A 19,862-nucleotide genomic window follows, 5' to 3' on the forward strand; every position below is an offset into this window, starting at 1 on the left:
GTGCTGGGGTACATGGGAGGGCCGCTGCTGAAATTCTAACCCCTACCCCACGACTGTGAGACATACCCCAGCTATGGACAGGGAGGAGCTGTGAGAGACAGACTCTGGGAGAGGGAGAGAGGGAGAAACAGAAAGAGAGAGAGAGAGAGAGACTGTGAGAGTTAAGGCTATCAGAGGAGAGAGAGAGCGTGAAGGAAAGAGGGGGACAGGTTTCAGGGTTGCAGAGTTTGGCCCAGTGGCGCCTCTCAGGAGCCCAGTTCTTAGTGGAGGAACCTCAGATCTCTTAGTCATCAGAGGTCTGTTAACACTGAGTTTCTGAGTGCAGGTTCTGGAGGATGGCAGCGCGGATGTTGATGGCGTGTGTGCTGGGTACTCTGCTTTGTCAGGTAAGAAAAACCACCGTCTCTTAATTTTAATGTTGACTAAAATTAGCGAAAGGTGTTGATTGATTTTTATGTCTGTTAAACGTAGAACAGAGACTCAAAATATTTAATCTCAAAATATTGGCATGTTTATTGATTGTAGTATCTGGTGGCAGTTTTGTGGACAAGATTCACTTTGGATGTTTATATATTTTAACTTTTAAGCCTACAAAAGTACTTGAGCACATGATGACTGATCAGTGGAGCTTCATCCCTCTCCGCTTTCTGATTGCAATAAAAATGTCAATAACAAGTAATTGAACCCATGGATCAGATAAGCTGTTGTTTAGGTACTCCAGTTGCACTGAGATGTGCGATAGCGTGTGATACTGCCCCCCTCTCTCTCCCCCTGTTGTCTGAATCTACGTAGATTCAGCCCACCTCCAAGTTTTAGCTCAGGACTTTTTTTGTCTTTCTGCCCCATCAGAGTGTGATCTTGCTCCGAGAATGGCCTTTAGATGCCCTGCTCCTCAAATATACAGTTTATGTTTTTACCTGAGTGATGTCTTCAGCCAGACATCAACTGATTTTCATCGACAGAGGCACTACACTTGCTCTGCAATCAGAGGTTGAGGCCGATCTAAACATTTCATCCTGGTTGGAAAGAGAATGATGAAGTGTTTTGAGAAGGACAAGACTCCAGATGTGTACAGAGGGCTCAGGGCATCATTAGTAGCCCCTGTCAGCAGACGCCATTATGAGATGTAAAATGGATGACAATGTAAACTGACATATTACCAACAGCACTTCCAACTAACATCAGTCTTTCTCTCTGTTTGGAGAAGTAATGGAGTCCAGGTTGGGAGGGTGAGAGAGATGGCCTCTAGTGATTATTCAGAAAAGTGTTGTGTTTATTCGCTTTATGATTCATTGTAAATGTTTCAGATGCTAAATAGCTAATGAATAATTGATATTATATGGTAATCTTTTCAATCAGTAGTGTGTCTCTGATCTTATTATTATTGTCAAAAGTTCCTGCACTTTGTGGTTGAAAGTCTTTATGGTGAATTTATGCTCCTTTTGAGTTTCAGTTTCATATTCCATGACAAATTGATTGTCAAGAAAATCACTGAAAATATATGTTGTCTCGTTTGAACATGGGGATGATAGAAAACTGACACAGCCACAGGGAAAACCAGTTTGTCACAGTGAGGCCTAACCCCTCCATCAAATCCTCAGTACTTCAGTCATATTTCTATCTATGACCTTCCATATAAAAATGTTGTAAATGATTTGAAAGACTTGTAAACCCTGAAGCATGACCTTTAAGGTGCAGGATCCACTGACACCCCAGATAGCATACGGAAGTGGGCCACTTCAGGCGATGATGCAGCACTGCTGGCCTTCTTCTGGCCTGGACAAAATGGATGTGAGTCTGAAATGGCCCACATGTAAAATAGCAGATATGGCCCAAATATCCCAAATCAAATGTGGGCCTTTTTTGGTAAAGATGCAGTGCTCTCAGGTATGTGTATTCTGGATGTGGGCCAGTTCTGGTTTATCTGGTTTGTTCTTGGTTGACATATGGCTTGCTTGTGGTCCAGATCTGGGAAGCAAGAGCGGACCGCCCAAGTGCCATCATTCCACGTTGTATGTGGGCCAGATGAATGCGCCGAACATGTCGGGTGTGGGCCGGATCTGGGCCACAGCAATTTTGCTATCTAGGGCAGGATCCTAGTCCTCAGGCTTGGTGCAGATATTGGAAAGCTACTTGAACCTGAAATGTAGAACTTTTGTTTCCCCCTCCTGGCAATGAGAATAATTACAAAAACACTATCGATATATGCTTTATGACCATGGATATATTATAAGATCTGGATACCAGATGGCACCTATTCAGTCCAGCCTGGCGCATAATCCAAAAAAATGTCTAGCTTCCGGGTTTACTTGCGGGGGTATGCAGCCCACTGAATACGTACAGCAGTGTTTCGCCCACTGGCTGCGCTCTTGAGTTCCTGCTCAGGCCATAGATTTTACATTGTGATCACATCACATATTTTTTGAATTGTTTTTCTCTGCTCGAGGAAAGTTTTACAAATATAACACCTCCATGGATAAAGATTTCATGATAGAAAGAGTCATAATTGACCTTGTTTGCAGTCCAAGGTGTCCTGTCAACAGTTTGCAGACGTCTCTTTTATAATGGTGGTCTAGGGGGAAAACGCTTTTTTTGCCCAAAGGGGAATTTTTCACTGCAATACCACGAGTGGCCACTGGGAAAAATTGGAAGCAAGACTGAGTGGCGGCGCCATATCCAGGTTTTATTATACATCCATATTTATGCTCTGCGAATGTCGGAGCAAATTTCCAAATGGGTATTATTTGGATAAACTGACCCAATACTGGGAATCTAAATGGATACTTAGTGACATATTAACAGTCCTACAGCGAAAATTACAACAGCTTTTAGCCATGCATACTCAGTATGCCTTGCAGTCCGGCGAAGAAACCCGTTGGGATGGGTCGGGATGCCGAACATGCAATTTCCCTGGCAAATCTGAGGGGGAATCAATCATTGCTGGTTGACATAAAATGCAACACTACCAGTGTGCCAGCATGGGAATGTCATACCAGAGACCAGATTTAAAAACTCTGTATACTGTGAAATGCAGAAAGATTTGCCTGGCGGAGGCTTAATCAGCATTGTGTGAACTTGTTTGGCGAGGGCTTGAACGTAACGGATGTTCGTTTATATGTAAAAGTCCCGCTCTCCAGCTTTAAGCTCTGTGTAGTGAGGTCGATATGGGGTTAAATTGCACCTTCAAGTCCAAGAGAACAAGAGAAGTGGCTCTTTCAGTTTGTTTACTTGGTTTGACGAAAGAGAAACAATCTCCATTTAAAAGAATACTCAACTGAAAATCCTTCTTTTGAGTATGAAATGCTCATCCAACTGGAGGCTCTGAAAAGTTTATAGCTTGCTCATTTTCATCGAATGGCAGCTGAAGGTTTTTTAGATTCACAGCAGTTAGTGGGGAGTCAGACAGAAAACAGCCCTGCATTAAAACAACTCAGGGGACTGTGTTTGGTGTGAATATGCTTTATGTACCAGCGAGACATGTAATAGATCCATGAATTTAAAGGCTTATCAGATGCTAAAACACAAAGTTTTTCTTCAATTATTTTATCTTTCGTTAACCACAGGGTAAACAGTAGAAATACTCTGTTCATGTTACCAATTAATCCACCAGGAATGTGCGGTTGCATACATGTGATTGGCCAACACAGCGCCTTGCTGGATGACATCACATCGTGTCGCAGCAAAAGTTGAGCCTGGTTCAATTTTTTTGACGGATGACCCTACGTTTTTTGGGGGGGGGGGTTGCCTATGCATTGGCACCCCCGCTGTGCTCCAATGATTTCCCATAGTCACGGAAAAAAAGCATCAAAATGGCTGTAAAAACCTTTCAAATCACTTGTGCAGTTTAATCCACTCCTCCGCAGTTGATTCTTATCTTCAGTATTTTCCAAACAATTGATTCACCAATAATTTGCTACATATGCTAACTTCCAGCAAAGATTGAGAGCACTTAGGACACAATCACACATCACTGAAGTAGTGCTTTTAGCTAGTTTGGAGAAACAATGAGCATTTGGAGCATTTAGAGCACTGAACATACAGATCAACAACAGAGAAGTGGATTATGCTGCAAGAATGGTTTAAGAGGTATTTGTTTTTTGTTGTATCTCAAAGGATACTTTTATGTTGGTGTAGTCCTTTAATGATAATTTTATAGAATGTTTTGAGTGCCTATCTTTCCTCTATGGTGTAAAAGGACAAGTTACTATATGCTAAAGTTGTGTTCACATGTGAGAAATACATTTTTCGAATTTTCCTCAGTATATCAAGCTACTCCTTTGGTTTACGTGCATTTTTGGGCAAGGCGTCTATTCTAATACTTGCTTCATGAATAAAACAAGTAGAAATTTGTCATGAATTCTACAAAATCATCAGAATGAAAGTATTTCAACAATCAACAGCTGCCAGTCTGATCAAAAGGCTTTTATCAGTGTCACCTGATAGCTTTCAGTTGTGCTTCAACCCACTCTTTTAATTGTCAGAGGACTGGTGTTGTTTTGAACCAGGCGGTGTTCAGGCTCATTGGTGTATGTTGTGGTGAGGAGTGGGCAGCAGTCACAGCTGTTCCCAGATGCATACGTGATGCCATTTGTCCCGCTCTGTAATCCCCCTTGCGGAAAGAGGAGTGGGCCGCTTCTGGACCATGAAATCGGGTACAAATCAAGTCTGTAGCAGCAGCCAGCTGGCGCGGAGATCTCACTCATCGGAAACAATCAGTCAGAGGATTTAGAGTCTGAATCACAGGTCCTGCTGGGTGGGGATACCTGCAGGCTGTTTTACTCTGACTAGGGTTTCAGAGGGAGCAAAGGGTAGAGAGAGAACTACCAGATCATAAAATCTAGTCGACTGAATAGTGAAGTCAATTTTCTTTCCTTTTTCTTTCGGTTTTTTCTGCCTCATTATTTTTTACAGACTGAGACAGGGATGACCAAGTGGTGACAGTTGTTTTTACAGTTGAAAAGTTTTAGCAGCTATGCTATAATGGGTTTTTGTACCACTTTATACCTCTAAAGAATGAATGAATTACCCCGTGTATAGGTGTAAAAAAGGATGCTCATCAATGACCACAAAAATGATCTTTCAGTCAAAGCTTTTTTATGGCTCAGGATCATTTTTATTTCAATTTTCAATTGTTTTGTGAATTAATGTTTAGATTGATTGTGTTTTTGTTCTATTCTAATGAAAGGAATGCGTCTGATGTAGTTTTTTTGCCATAAATAATAGGGCTTCTATACGATTGTAGTTGGACATCAGGTCATTGTATCACTTTATTTATGCCTTCTGAAAGAATCAAGAAGATTAATCCCCATGCCCTATTGAATAAAATTTAAAAAATAAATTCTCCACTTTAGTTGTCAGTAACTTTGTGTTTTATGCTGATATATAGTCCTACTTTTAGTCTTAGTTTAATGTTATAACCTTGGTCAGCATTCTTGAAGCTCAGACATCTGCTCCACGGGAGACACACACTTGTAGTGGCACCAAAAATAGGGTGTCCATGCCCATGCCAGGCAGTCATGACTTAGCAAAGAGTAGGATTGTGGGACCAACAATGTAACTGAGTGACTGGTCTGAGGACCAGTAACAGAAGTGACCAGAAGGACACCTGTGTGACCTCTAGCCCTGTGGCCAAAGAGGCTGTCAGGCAGGCATAATGTCTCAGCTGCACAGACTTTTCTTGAAGGATTCCTCCACTCACACACTTCTGGAGAGGAGACACTCTGGGCCTCTAGACATTTAGCACAGAGTTGAACAGACACATACTCATTTAAACAAATACAGTGGATTCTCTCTTAGGGGGGGTGATATATATTACACTTTTTGTAAAAAGTACCACTTATCATGGTAAATCATGGTTTGTCACAGTTATATTTCTCCATGTGTGCAGCCTGGTGTAAACATAATCCATGGCATTCTTGTAAGCTTGTAACAACAACCAACATATCAATTCATGTTAATGGTTTGTAACATGTGACAGGCATTTGCACTGGCATATTAAAATGCACTAAAACTAGAGTAGTTTATAGGGATGGCGGGATGGACAGCCCCAGTGGCTCGTGAATGTGCATCCACTAAATAATGCATTTGTAACAGTAGCAATACTTGGAAGGTGGACCACTTCGATGGCTTTGTGAATGAATGTCCAAGATGTAATGCATTTGCAGCAGTGGCAAAAGTTGGAAACCTATTTCATGGTTATCAACACATGGTGAATGCTAATGTGTGTGTGTTTACTACACTCTGAAACTATTTGATATGTGACCCCCACACATCTTGTCTCTTCTCTGATTTTCTTTGCCTGTATATTTAGCCTCTCTTAACAATCCACATGTGATTGCATTAACATTTTTCATTCCTTTATATCTTTATATCTTGTTATTATTTCAAGTTATGATTAGACAATGAATTTAAACCTAAATTTGCTCATTTAATTTTAAATTTCAGGCTATATTACCCATAAAATCAAAGTTAATTATCTATGATACAGTAGGTGAATTAGTACATTACCTCTTGATTTAAAGTTCAAATGAACCAGAATACTAATTACAATGTGACAATATAATTTTGGTCACTAATGCCAACATCAGGGAGGTAAAATCAAGCTTTCTAGAACTCATTTAACACTCCTCAGCAACTGACTGTTCGACAGTTCTTGCTGTGAGGGCATATCAACCCCAAACAAGCTGTCCATACTTCTGTGAGGGCCTAAGGTGAAAGGCCAAGTCGTAAACGTATCTGGGAAAAGCTTCTAAAACAGTTAATCTGTGTGTGGTGTCATCACTCAGTCTACCAGGAAGGGCACTCATTGGTCTAATTGGTAATGTGACACTTTGGTGTTACCGCAACTTGGTCTGGTAAAAACATTATAAAAGTGGCAGATACTTGGTGGAGACGCCATGCAAAACGCAATGTCATCTAAAGTTTGGACTGCAGGGACAGAACAAGACAATTATGTTGTGTAAAAAGGAACTGAAATGACATATCACTTGTTATCTGAAGGTTTTTTGACCATCTAATGTTTTATATTCTCGAACAGCTGGAGGTGTCAGACTTGTTATTGTTGTTTTTCTTCAGTGTTACCACAGACCAGTTCATCAATCAAACTTAAAAACACATTGCACCACTCTTCTCCAGTACACCATGTTTTATTCATTTAATGTTTTCAGCCCTCTTCTCTTGATCAGGGTGTTTTCAGAGGGTCTGTCTGCTTTTGTTAAACAGTCATGCGACATTATAATTGTCTTTTTTTAAAATAGTTTTTACAAAATACCAGATTTACTTCTAGTGGATATAGACATTTGCAAGAGAAATATAAATGATCATAAATACAAAACGTTCAGTGTTACACCTAACTTTTCAAAATATTCTTTAGCAAATACAGTCTTTCTTAACCAAGCAGCAACTACCTCAGTTTGAGGCTGAAGCCAATGGTAAATGATAAATGGAGTGCACTTATATAGTGCTTTTCTACCTTATTGGTCAAAGCACTTTACAATTTTAGCCAAATTGCCAATAGCAATTTTATCATTTTCCCATTCACACACCGATGGCAGTGGAGCTGCCATGCAAGGCCTGACCCTGACCATTGGGAGCAACTTGGGGTCCAGTGTCTTGCTCAAGGACACTTCGACACATGGACAGGAAGAGCCAGGGAATCAAACCGTACCTTAAAGTGCAATGCCACAGATGCCCGCTAGAAAAAAAAGAAGAGATCCAAAAAATCCCTTGCTCTAATTGACTCCCATTCAAAGAGCGCCAACTTCTCTTAAGAAATTAAGTCAGCAATTTTTTCAACGAGTCATTATGGTCTCAATTGCTAAATTTTGGCTCTCTAATAAGTGTGCCGGTGGTCATTTTTGAAATATTTGCTCTGTTAATAAAATTTGAAGACTTATAATAGGCTTTGATGTCTGCTGTGTGGCCATTGATTGACAGCTGTGATTGTCAGTTTGCTCCCAGGGCCAGGGATTCGCACCGAGTTGCACCGACTATTGTTGCAACAGTTTGTTAACTTTGATGTTATTTGATTACAATACCTGCCCTGTTAGCACAATTTACCTAAAGTAGCTAATGTTGCCCAAGTGTGCATTGCTTGATGTTTACAGTAAGCAAACGTTTCCTCCAGGCACTCCTTGTTTGGAAGGTCCTGGCTCCAAATGGAAAAAGATGGTGCTGACCATAAGCTGTGACTCAGGGCTTCAAACAACCCCTAATGCAAACCAATAGGTGATGTCACATCTCACTACATCTATGATCTTAACTGATCAGTTAGTAAAAAGGCTGGATCTTTCAATACAAAGCAGCAAATTCTGTATTCCTTTAAACAATTTTGTTCCATCTCAAGTCCCTTCCATCTCTTCATATTTATTGATTGCATCAACTACTTTTAAAGTCAGTCTGCAGTTAACCATAACACATTCATCGTCTAATTAAATTTACTTATTCTTTGCTTGGTATATAAATCATGGTGTGCTGGAAAAGAGCTGTTTAATATGACTTTAAGTTTGATGGACTTTCACTGAAGCTCACACTGGTTCACACCATTTTCAGAAGACGGTAGTCATGTGAGCTGAAGTGTCCACGAATCAGGCAAACTTCAGAAGCGCTATGTTTGGAAATGCAACTGTGATGCAGCTGTTATTGATTTTGAGGTTAAGAAACAATGCAGAATGTGTGCTATGCCGTTGGAAGTTTGAGAGCTCATACAGTTATTTGCAGAAGTCTTAAGTATTAAAGTACTGTAGAAGGCTATCGAGATGAATTTGTTTGGTTGACATACACTCCTGGAATGTGAGTGTAAACATCTCCAAGTGTGTGGATGACGACGGCTACAAAAGTTAAATAGGTAAGAGTCGAGAATATAGAAGAGTCTAAGATTAGCCTGCCCCCTGACTCGGCCTGCAGATGCCCGCCATGGTTGCCATTCCTCCCTTCACTGTCCAGCAGCATGCCAAAGGATCAGTGTATCAGATCACCCGCCCTAGAGGCAGGGCAGGGATCACAGGCCATTCACAAAATAAGGAATTTGTCCAATGATCCATAATTCTGCTTATTTATTTATTGTTCTCTTTGTTAATAAAAATCTGCATTATTTTCCATGTGATAAAACAGCTCATGCATCAGTATCCAGTCAGATTTAAGTGAAAAGATAAATATAGTACGCAGAGCTCTTTGGCAAATGAATACATCCACTTTCATTTGAGGTTTTGTGGATTAGTTTTGAGCTTTAAAACATATGGGAGGTAATGCTGAATCCAGTGAATTCCCACAGAAAGAAAAGAAGGAAGCAACTTGCGGAAATGTGTACATATGAGAATGTGTGGGTGGATGTTTTGTGTATGTACATTCATGTATGTCAGCCTGTGTGTGTGAGAAATCATGTATAAGAGTGTGTCAGAGGAATTCCTACAGCAGAGCAGATCCGTAAGGTGACCCCAAACTCCCAGTCAGGTGCAGAGCTGAGTATAAAGGGGAATTTGTGTGTGTGAGTGGGAATGAGGGTGGGAAAGCACAGGATCTAAATCCATAGTCGACAGCTGTTGTGCGAGTGTATCTCTAACATGTGTTGTGTGTGTGTGTGTGTGTGTGTGTGTGTGTGTGTGGGTGTGGGTGTGGGTGTGTGGATGTATTTGTGTGAACGCGGTCAAGACAGCAATGTGGTGAATGACGGCTTGTGAAATGAACATGAGTGTTTGTGTTTCCTCGTCCTGAGATGAATTTGCACTTAGATCAAAGGAAACTGACAAAGACGTGTGTTAGTGAGTGAAACCTGAAGCCTCGGCACTGCATCCCCTCTGCCCCGCACAATCCCATGGATTTCACATTAGGGACACAGCCTCAGCATTACAGCTAGCACTCAGCCATTCCATCAGGCCGGCGGGAACGTTATACAGTAGCACCAAGGGAGACATGGTTTTACACAGCTGCAGATATCTATAATGACATAATGTGTCCATGAACGAGAATTGCTGGAATCAAATATATACTTCATGTGATCTGACTTACTGACATATATCTCCATGTTAATGGAAAGTGTTGTCTGCATGTTTCTTTCGATTTATGCTGCGTTTGTTGTTTTGTTCAGGTGTGGAGCTCTGCAGAAACCCAGCGCAAGGAGGACGAGCTACGTCCTCAGGCCCTTTACCCGTGGAGAAATCAAGGCAAGGGAATGGTCAGGGTGAAGAGGGACTGGATCATCCCTCCAATCAGAGTGCTGGAGAATAGCAAGCAGGTTCCAGAAGACCTTGTCCAGGTAAAACTGTTTACCAACAGCTATTAAGTGGGTAACTGCTGTGTCAGGTCTGATGTAAATGGCACTTAATGGTGAAGGATAGGAGTGGATGTGAGCAGTAGTGGCACATAACTGCAGCTGTAGAGAAGTGAAGGGCATGCTTTAGTAGACACAGTTCTTTTTCCACCTTACAAAATAAATAAGTAAACATATTATCAGTAATAACAGTACTTATATGGCTGCTATAAAATGTCATGTTGAGTCACAGATAGATTAAATGCTATTCTGACTGATATAGTATGTACTGTAGTTTATGGCAAGATTATAATACCTGTCTATTTGTAGACTGGTATTACATTTGATTGCAGTGTGTGCTGCAGCAGTACTGCTGATTATATTACAAACTAGTACTGTACCTTGTTTTACTTTATTTTATCCCCAGTTTTTATATTTCAGTAATGTATTATAGGCTATATGTGTGTATATATATATATATGCAATTTTACTTTAACTTACTTTTGATTTACATAACCATATGAAATTGTTGTTGTTTTTTTTGCTATGAACCCCAAGAAGAATAGCTGTTGCACTGGTAACAGCTAATAGGGATCCAGATAAAACATAAGTGACTAAAATGTCTTTCTTCTGCAGCTTAAATCCTCGACATTATTCATTTCCCATTTTCAATCCAATCTAATTTCACACTGGCTAACAATGAACAATTATTTTCATAATCAAGCAATCTCCTTTCGTTTATTTTCCTGATTAATCGTTTGTATACAAAATGTCTATAAAAATAGTAAAAGATCACATCACAGTTTCCAAGAGTGCAAGGTGATGTCTTCATATTTATTGATTATCAGACCAAAAAAGATAATTAGTTAATAATAATATCAAACAGTAAAAAACAGCAAATCCTCACAATCAAGAGACTGGAACCAAAATTATTTAAGTGATTCATCAAAATATAATTGTTAAAATTAAACAAACAAATAAATAAATGAAATCAACATTGTTGTGGATTCATTATTTTTCTGATGATCGACTAATTGATTAATTGACTAATTATTTTAGCTCCAGTATTTGTGCTTCACCTTTAGCCTGTATAAAGATACACAATACTGCCATGCAGTAGCCATGCACTGTCGATTGTAATTCTTCTTCACAGATGATTAAACACAGCACAGAGCAGCGTTTAAAGGACATGAGAAATGTAAATGTTGTCTTAAGGCTGTTATAGGTGACCCATAAGTTTTTAAATAAATCCTACCGTACAAGGAGAAATATCAAGCCACGTTTATATAGGCAATATATCACAGTCTATACAAAATACATAAAATATAGACTACTCGCTATTATTAGTTCATATTTCCGCTTCCTGCTTTAGGTTAAAGGCCTCTCTCAATTTAAACATTCTTGTCTCAAGGTCCCTAACTGTCAGCACACTAACATCTGGTGTTACGACATATGGTTTACAATCCTACCCCCACCTTCCCATGAGGTTGTGGTGATCACCGACTTTATGTTCTCTCTCTGTCCAGATCAAATCGGACAAAATCTTTACAGGTGAGGTGATCTACAAGTTAGAAGGACCAGGGGTGGACCAGGAGCCCAAGAACTTGTTTGAGATCGATGATAAAACAGGAATAATCAGGAGCAAGCGGCCACTGGACAGAGAGAAATACAACAGCTTCACGGTAAGAGACTTTTTATGGGAGTAACATGCTAAATCAGCCGGAGACTTTACAGCACAATCAAACAGAAGTACTTAACACAAGCCAGAATGCACTTAATGAGATCTTACATGTGTTTCAAAGCATCGCTTCATGTTTTTGGCTCACAGCATATATCAGTGGCTCAGACACAGTACAAACAGCCAGAGGTCAATTTCCAAGGGCCTTTATGGGTGTCTTGGGAGAGACTTCAGAATGTTTCAGACCAGATGACTTGTGATGTAATCCCATGATGTTGAACCAAACATCCTGCACATTTCTTTCTGCCATTCCCAGCATCTGTTTTGTACAGATACTACAAATACCTACAGTCACCTTGAGTGGCCTGTTGGATATGTTCTTCATAGAATGCATGAGATATATGGTGATTAATAGTAAAAGACAACAATCTCATGATTTCAGTTTTAAGAAACATTTGTCTGTGTGTGTGTGTGTGTGTGTGTAGCTGAAAGCCTTTGCGCTGTCCCCAAGCGGAGAAAGACTAGAGAATCCGACCACCATAGAGATAGTAGTGCTGGATCAGAATGACAACAGACCTGCCTTCACCCAGAAGCAGTTCACTGGTACCGTCTCTGAGTTCTCAGTCCCAGGTAAATCCACATATTACACACTACCTTCCAAACCTTTTATTTTTGATCTGCTTCAACCATAGCGTTCCCATCATTAATCTTCTATTCCCTTCTGAAGTTAAGTATATCATTTTTCCCATACTGTTTGTTTGTTTCAGTGTATCATTGAAACTACAGTACACAGTTTAACAGTTGAAAAGCTGTTAAAGCTGCTAAACAATATTTTTATATGAATAATGGATCAAATGACTAGTAGTGACGAACCCACTGTTAACTATCATCTGACTCTTCAGTTCCCCTCAGCTCTACTGAGCAGAGGGGAGAGTCTCTCAGCTCATTTGTTTTGGTTTTCTGGTTCTCTCATCGCTCTCATTAGCCTTGCTAGCATAAACAGCTAGCTGGCATTTATTATGAGCAAAAAAGCTCTAAAAATTGACTGCACGCTACCTGCCCAGCACCAAATGGCAGATGGACAAACTTAGTGACTAGCTGGTGAACATATTAGAACACTAACACCAAATGAATGATTTTTAAAAAAGCTAAATGTTTTGTTAAGATTGACAGGCCTGCAGCCTCAACACAAATGTCACATATCAGTGTTTGACACCGACTGATCTTTCCACCTGACCGGAGCTTTCAATTGTTTTTGACAGGCACATCAGTGATGTCAGTGTCAGCCACTGATGCAGATGACCCGATGACAGAAAACGCTCATCTGAGCTACTCTATCATCGGCCAGGAGAGCATTCCTGCCAACGCTGTTACCAAGACTATGTTTGGTATCAACAACCAGACAGGAGCCATCTATACAAGAGATGTAGGCCTGGACCGAGAGGTAGGGAGCACCACAAACACAATGTGGATCTCAAATTAATATCCCAACCCTTTTCCTTCAGCAGGTTTCATAAATCATCTAAAAAACCTATATCTACAATTTAAAACATGTTGTGTTAAAAAAAGTAGTGTTATACTGTGTCTTCTCACAATTGAACACTTGTGAGAATGTCTTGAAAGAAAGAAAATTAACACCACATGTAAAATTCAGGATAATTCGTGCTGATTGATTGTTTCAATATGAGAATATATTTCACCATATTGGCAGATTTTTAAAAGCCTTTGCTTGGCTTTCTGTTGCAAACATGCTGATGGAAATATTCTCATTGTCTGTTGAGTTATCAGAAAAAGAAACTTCTGAAAACTTTTCATTCATTTGCATCAGAAGAACTGCAAAGCAATCCAACAGATTTTTTAGCTGGAATAATTTTGAAATAGCACATATAGGACTCAAGACTCAATCAGTGAAATTTCTATGTCAAGGTTAAGATGCACATTTTTTTTGCAGTGTTAGATGATCACAGTGTGGTTAATGCCATTAAAACGTACTGTACTCTTTCCTAGGTGGTGAAAAGTTTCCGATTAAAACTACAGATTGCTGATATGGGGGGCATGGGGCTAACAAGTGAAGGTGTGGCTATCATACATGTATCTGACATCAACAATCACGCCCCACAGTTCAGCCCTGCCTCGGTGAGTCTCCAAAAATAATATATGAAACAAGATCATTTAAAAAATTGATTCAAAACACTTCAATCACAAGGAATTAAATACTTACATATTAATCGTTAATTCAACTAATTATATATTATGATGTTTATTGTGTCACAGTGGTTTAAATCTTTTGATCTGTTTTGTGTGTGTGGTGCATGTAGTACAGTATGACAGCGGTGGAGAACAGGAAGGACTATGAGATTGGTCGGGTGAATGTGACGGACAGAGATGATCGTGGAACAGGAAACTGGGAGGCCAAATACTCAATTTCTAATGACCCCCATGGAAACTTCGCCATCACTACAGATCCTGCCACCAACCAGGGTGTTGTGATGGTGGTGAAGGTACAGTTGGCTGATCTGCCGTTAGACATTTGCTGCTCTAAAGTCACACTAATAAACCTATGTGGATTAGGAGACAAATGAATGCTATTAGTATTGTTCCTCACCTCAGCTTTATGATTTATTTTATTTATTTTATCTTTGTTTTGTCTTTTTCACTTCAGACAAGTGAAAATTCAAGGCAAACTTTTCAGGAGTTAAAAAAAAGGATTCTGAGACCAATATGATTTTTGTGGTTTGTCTCATGAGTTTTGTGGTTGTGGTTGTTTTTTTCTGTCAGTTATTTCCTAATAATTGTTTGTTTGTGCAATGCGAATGCAATTTGGTACTAATTACAGCAAAAATTGAGACAAAATTGTGAGACATATTTTCATCAGAGTTTAGTTAGTTGTGTTGAGTTTCTGATGAATTTCCTTAAAAGAGTTGTTCTATTTTATTGTCATTATTCTTGGACACATTACTCTGTATATGTGTTGAACTGTATGTTTGTTGATGTCAATTCTGGCATTGTTTGCATTTTAAAGGAACCTGTTAAGAAATTATTAGGAATTTACAGACCCATAAAGTAGAGCGATAGTGTAGTAAGTAAAGTCTTCTCAACCCACAAAGGAGAGAATATGATCCTCTATCAAAATGAAAACACTGAAGCTGTAAGTTTTTAGAAGACAACAAGAATATGTTTTTCTTTGCTCCAGGACTGTTCAGTGTGCACCATTCACAAGAAATCAGATACACCAATGACATCCCAAATGAAATGAGGCCCTGAAAAACAACTCAACAACACTCTCTAGTGGTTGAGTTTTAAACTACAAGTTACTCCAACAAAGATGCTTATTTGTCTTTTTTCATTTTCATTTGATGTGGGCTGTTAAAATTAAAATTAAAGTTTGAACTACCGTTTTGCATACAGGTTTGTTATTAATTCTTCACTCCTCAGCCACAGTGCAGATCAGAGTTTTCCTTCCACAAACAGGCTGTTCTGTCCTGTTTTGTCTTGCAGCCCCTGGATTATGAAGCACAGAGTGAGCACATCCTGACTCTGGAGGTGGAAAATATCAATCGTCTGAGCAACAAGGCCCCAAACCTGCCCGTGAGCACCGCTACAGTGGTGGTCACTGTTGTGAACGAGAACGAAGCTCCACATTTCAGGGAGGACCCCATACAGATCGTGGTCCCTGAGTCTGTGGTTCCTGGAACAATACTGAAAAGCAATATTGCCTATGACCCTGATAATTCTGTCCTAAGGTATGAAGCAACAACAACACAAGAAGAGTATTTTTTACGCTTTTGAGAATGCAAATAAGATAGTTTATGTGTGTGTGTGTGGCTGTAACTGTTCCTCCTCTCTCTGTGCTGCAGGTATGATATTAGCAGAGATCCTGAGAGGTGGCTCGACATCAACAAAGATACCGGAGAAATTATCGCCAAGAGAACTTTTAACATGCGATCTCCACATGTTAAAAACAATATCTACAATGCTGTTGTCAAGGTTACAGGTCAGTGTATTTAAATTAAATGAAATACTATAATGTATTTCAACTTATGTGTCACAGAACAGATATTTCTGGTAAAATAATTTGTTTTCATCAAGGAGAAGTAAAGATCTGGGCCTGGCATCCCCTAACTTGCAATATACTTTATGGGAATCATTCATTGTCCATCAGCAGCACACACTTCTCTAACTCTCTAACTCTCAAACTGTCTTGTGTTCAAGTTTCCTTAGATAAGATCCAACTAATGACAACCTTTGACTGTTACATAAATAGATGTAAACTCCAAGAATTTCAACAGAGGCACAAGTTTAGATGTTCTATAATGAAGCAATTTACAAAGAAGAGATGAGAATATAACCAAAGCCACCTTAAAACTTAATTTTTCTTGTTTCCAATGCGGTTTCCTTTTTTTAAAAAAAGTTTGTGTTCAAAAACATTCTTGCAAGTTTTATTAAAATTGTGAAATAGTCGGACAGTCACACATTCGTTGTTGTGGTATAATTTACAGGCTGTTGTAAACTCATGCAGCATTGCTGTGTATTTATGTTCACTCGTGTAGATGCTGATGGTGCGTCAACTACTGCCACAGTGGCCATCACACTGAAGGAGACCAATGACTTCCCACCTCAGCTCTTCCCTCTGAGTGGCTCTGTATGCAGGGATGCAGGCCGGAAGAGTTCTGGTCTGGTTCTGACTGCTGTGGACGAAGACCTTCCACCGCACGCTGCACCTTTCATCTTTGAAATGCCCGAAGACGCGTCAATCAATTGGACTGTTATTCAAGTCAACGGTAAGGAAAGAGCATCAGGGGTTTGTTTTCCAGTAACTCTCCTGACCTCACACTATTCTAATTACTACCCTTTCTCACTTCAGATACTCACTCACTGCTTCAGCCCCTTGTAGAGCTGGAGGCAGGAGAGTACGCGGTCACAGTGATGGTGTCAGACTCTGGGAGTCCTATTCTCAGTGCTTATGCTCAGGTCAATGTCACTGTGTGTCTCTGTGACTCCTTCGGAGACTGTAAGTCTGAGGCAGGGGCGGTCTTTGGCTCCAGTGTGGGGATCAGCTTCTTTGCTCTCATTATCATCATGGCCAGTATTGCACTCCTACTGTGTAAGTTACATCTTGAACACATCATTCAGTCTTAAAATCTTGTTTTTTAATTTAACAACCATGACGCTAGCTTGAAACACTTTCAGTTGTTTCCAGTGAAAATCAACTACAATTATAATGTGTGTGAACTACATTTTAAACAAGTTGAATGAAATGACTAGAGGAAATGTCCATTTTGGAGTTCAGTGTTCAAATAATCACACTTTTTCAAATATGGTTAATTATAATAAGTTACAAATTATCTCAAAAGTCTTGTCTATATGATGTATGTATTAACCTGTTTGATTGCAGTGCTGCTCCTCCTGGCTGTGGCGGTGACCACTTGTGGGAGACACCACCATATCAAGAAGGGAACAGGTCTGCTTGTTGGGGATTCAGAGGATGACATACGTGACAATGTCCTCAACTATGATGAGCAAGGAGGAGGTGAAGAAGATGAGGTAAGGCTACATGATTTGCATGAGAGAGGCTAAGAGAAAAGTTTTAATTAATTTTTCGGTTGATTGTCTTTTGTCTCAACATGGTCTAGGGTTTAGGTCTGAGAGATTGATCGTGAACATACATGACACAAGATCGTCTAGCTAGTTGTATAGTAATCGATGGCATTCATTTCTAAGTGATGATGGAGCAGGCAGTGTTAATCTGCAGCTTGTGCCAATCTGTCTGCAGAATGCCTTCAACATCGACCTGCTGTGGAATCCTCTCGATGCTCCTTCGACCCCTGGGTCCTACTGTCCAGTGTCTGGTGTTCCTCGAGGCAAGCAGCCCCTCAGGAGGGATGCCCCCCACAACCTGCCTTCCCCCACCTACCCACGGAGGCCTCCTGCAGATCCCACTGACATTGAGGACTACATCAATGATGTGAGAGGCTTCCACCATGGCCCTGACTTACCTAAAGTTTATAATGAAAATGCATTTTAAAGGTCTAAACCAGAATCCAAAGCTAAGCTGTTTAGATCTGTAATATTTGTACACAAAGGAACGATGACAGGCCTATATTTTCATTGTGATCAGTTTAGAAAGACATGACATTGTTGATTTTGTATCTATAAATCAAACATTTCTGCTATGTTTGAACTTATGTTGTAGACAAATTACTGAGTAAGCCTTTAAGAGCATCTTACTTCCTATTTTGGATATCTTTCCTATTGAAACAGGATATTGGATATTGCATGTCATTGTTGCAGCATGGGGTCAAAACTATATACAGTATATATTATAGATATTTTCAAAGAATTACATCATGACTTATAAGTCACACAAATTCATTTTCTTATAAGAAGCATCTTCCTCATAATGAATAGTAAACTCCCCTTAGGGATGAGATAATATCCTCCATACGGTAATGTAGTTTCACTTATTTTAAATATTTTTTGCCGTGGTAGCAGCTTGACTCTAGGAATGGTAATGTTGGTCTGATAAAAATACCTCAACAACTTTTAGATTGCCAGTTTTGTACAATCATGGTCCCCAGAGGATTAAACCTACAGACTTTTTCTCTCCTGCGCCAACAGCAGGTCTCTGAGTTTTCACTTATCCTGTGAAATATCTCAAAATCTACTAGATGTATTGGCACAAAATTTTATTTAGACATTCATGGCTTTCAGACTTGTCGAGGTTAGGAGACGTCAAATAGTTAAGACTATGCCACTTGTATCAAGGTAATTCTATTTAATTAAAAATCTTTAACATCTTTTGTATATATCCCAACCCCAAAAATATGTTTACTCTGACTTTTCAACAGGAACTTGTGTCATAAATTAAAGCAGCCTTCCCAGGCCATCTGTTTTAACCTTATCATATGAAACATCTTGTTATATTTCTCCCCTCAGGGCCTGGAGGCTGCAGACAATGATCCTAATGTGCCTCCATATGACACAGCCCTGATCTATGACTATGAGGGAGAGGGCTCACTGGCAGGCAGTCTCAGCTCCATTGCTTCAGGCAGCTCTGATGGAGACCAGGACTACGACTACCTCAACGACTGGGGACCACGCTTTAAGAAACTGGCCAACATGTATGACCCACGTTAAGATGGAGAGCAACCTACAGAAAGAAGATCTGTGTGACTCAACACCAGTTAGGGACATGCCTTGGGGTGTTTCTCTGGACACATTTGACAAGTTTTTTTAGTCTATGACTGGATTTGACATGTGCCAAGGAAAAATAAACCAATGCTATGCAGAACAATTCGTCTTTAACCTAAAGTGCCTAAGGTGAGGATCATTTGGACAGAAAATGACTTGTTTAAATGTTTAGTGGAGAGCTCAGGAGAAGTAAACAAGAAAGAAATATCAATTGTTGATAGGATCGGCTGCAAAGAGAGGAGCTGTGCATGCTGCAAGGCAAACAGAACGTGTGTTGAAATGTGTGTCCATGTCTGGTTTTGTTTCTCCTCAGACTTGGATTGTTCAGTAATGATGTATACAACAAACCCGAGACATTAGAGAATCTTTTAAATGTATTTCTTTTTATATATTATTTTATAAGATGAATTTGCTTTGATATTGATTTTGTTTGTCTTTTTATTTTATCACAAATCCTCCATTCCAGCATCTGTTAGCAATCTTTTTTGGAAGCCACAAAATATGACTCAACAAAACATGCTGTACCACATGATTTTCTGGAATCATTGTATCTGGAGGTGAAGACTTTGAATGATGTTTTTTAATATGTTCATTGAATTTCAATTATACTGGTGTTTACAGAATAAATGTAAATATTTTATTTAGTGTGTGTATTGCTCATTACGAAGTAAGATACTCTTCACAGGTTTTAACAGGTTAATTCCTAATTCATGCATCAATTCATATATGGTATTAAAATAGAATATT

General features: G+C 39.6%; 1 protein-coding gene across 1 annotated transcript; it reads left to right on the plus strand.

The window, feature by feature from the left end:
• Positions 1-95: 95 nt before the first annotated feature.
• Positions 96-19,755, plus strand: cdh15 (cadherin 15, type 1, M-cadherin (myotubule)). Its single transcript, XM_067587282.1, has 14 exons — positions 96-386; positions 10,085-10,252; positions 11,773-11,928; positions 12,410-12,554; positions 13,187-13,368; positions 13,932-14,060; positions 14,243-14,425; positions 15,423-15,667; positions 15,782-15,918; positions 16,475-16,705; positions 16,789-17,028; positions 17,320-17,468; positions 17,698-17,889; positions 18,861-19,755. The coding sequence occupies exons 1-14, from the start codon at positions 336-338 to the stop codon at positions 19,059-19,061; spliced, it is 2,409 nt and encodes an 802-aa protein (XP_067443383.1). The 5' UTR covers positions 96-335; the 3' UTR covers positions 19,062-19,755.
• The last annotated feature ends 107 nt before the right edge of the window (positions 19,756-19,862 follow it).

The sequence above is a fragment of the Thunnus thynnus genome, chromosome 1 (assembly GCF_963924715.1).
Source record: "Thunnus thynnus chromosome 1, fThuThy2.1, whole genome shotgun sequence".
NCBI lineage: Eukaryota > Metazoa > Chordata > Actinopteri > Scombriformes > Scombridae > Thunnus > Thunnus thynnus.

Excerpts from the sequence above, each read along its gene's own strand:
- cdh15 (XM_067587282.1), top strand. The coding sequence starts at position 336 with ATGGCAGCGCGGATGTTGATGGCGTGTGTGCTGGGTACTCTGCTTTGT. Across the intron at positions 15,919-16,474 it reads TGCTGTTGTCAAGGTTACAG|ATGCTGATGGTGCGTCAACT; the intron begins GTCAGTGTATTT and ends TCACTCGTGTAG. Across the intron at positions 17,890-18,860 it reads TTGAGGACTACATCAATGAT|GGCCTGGAGGCTGCAGACAA; the intron begins GTGAGAGGCTTC and ends TTCTCCCCTCAG.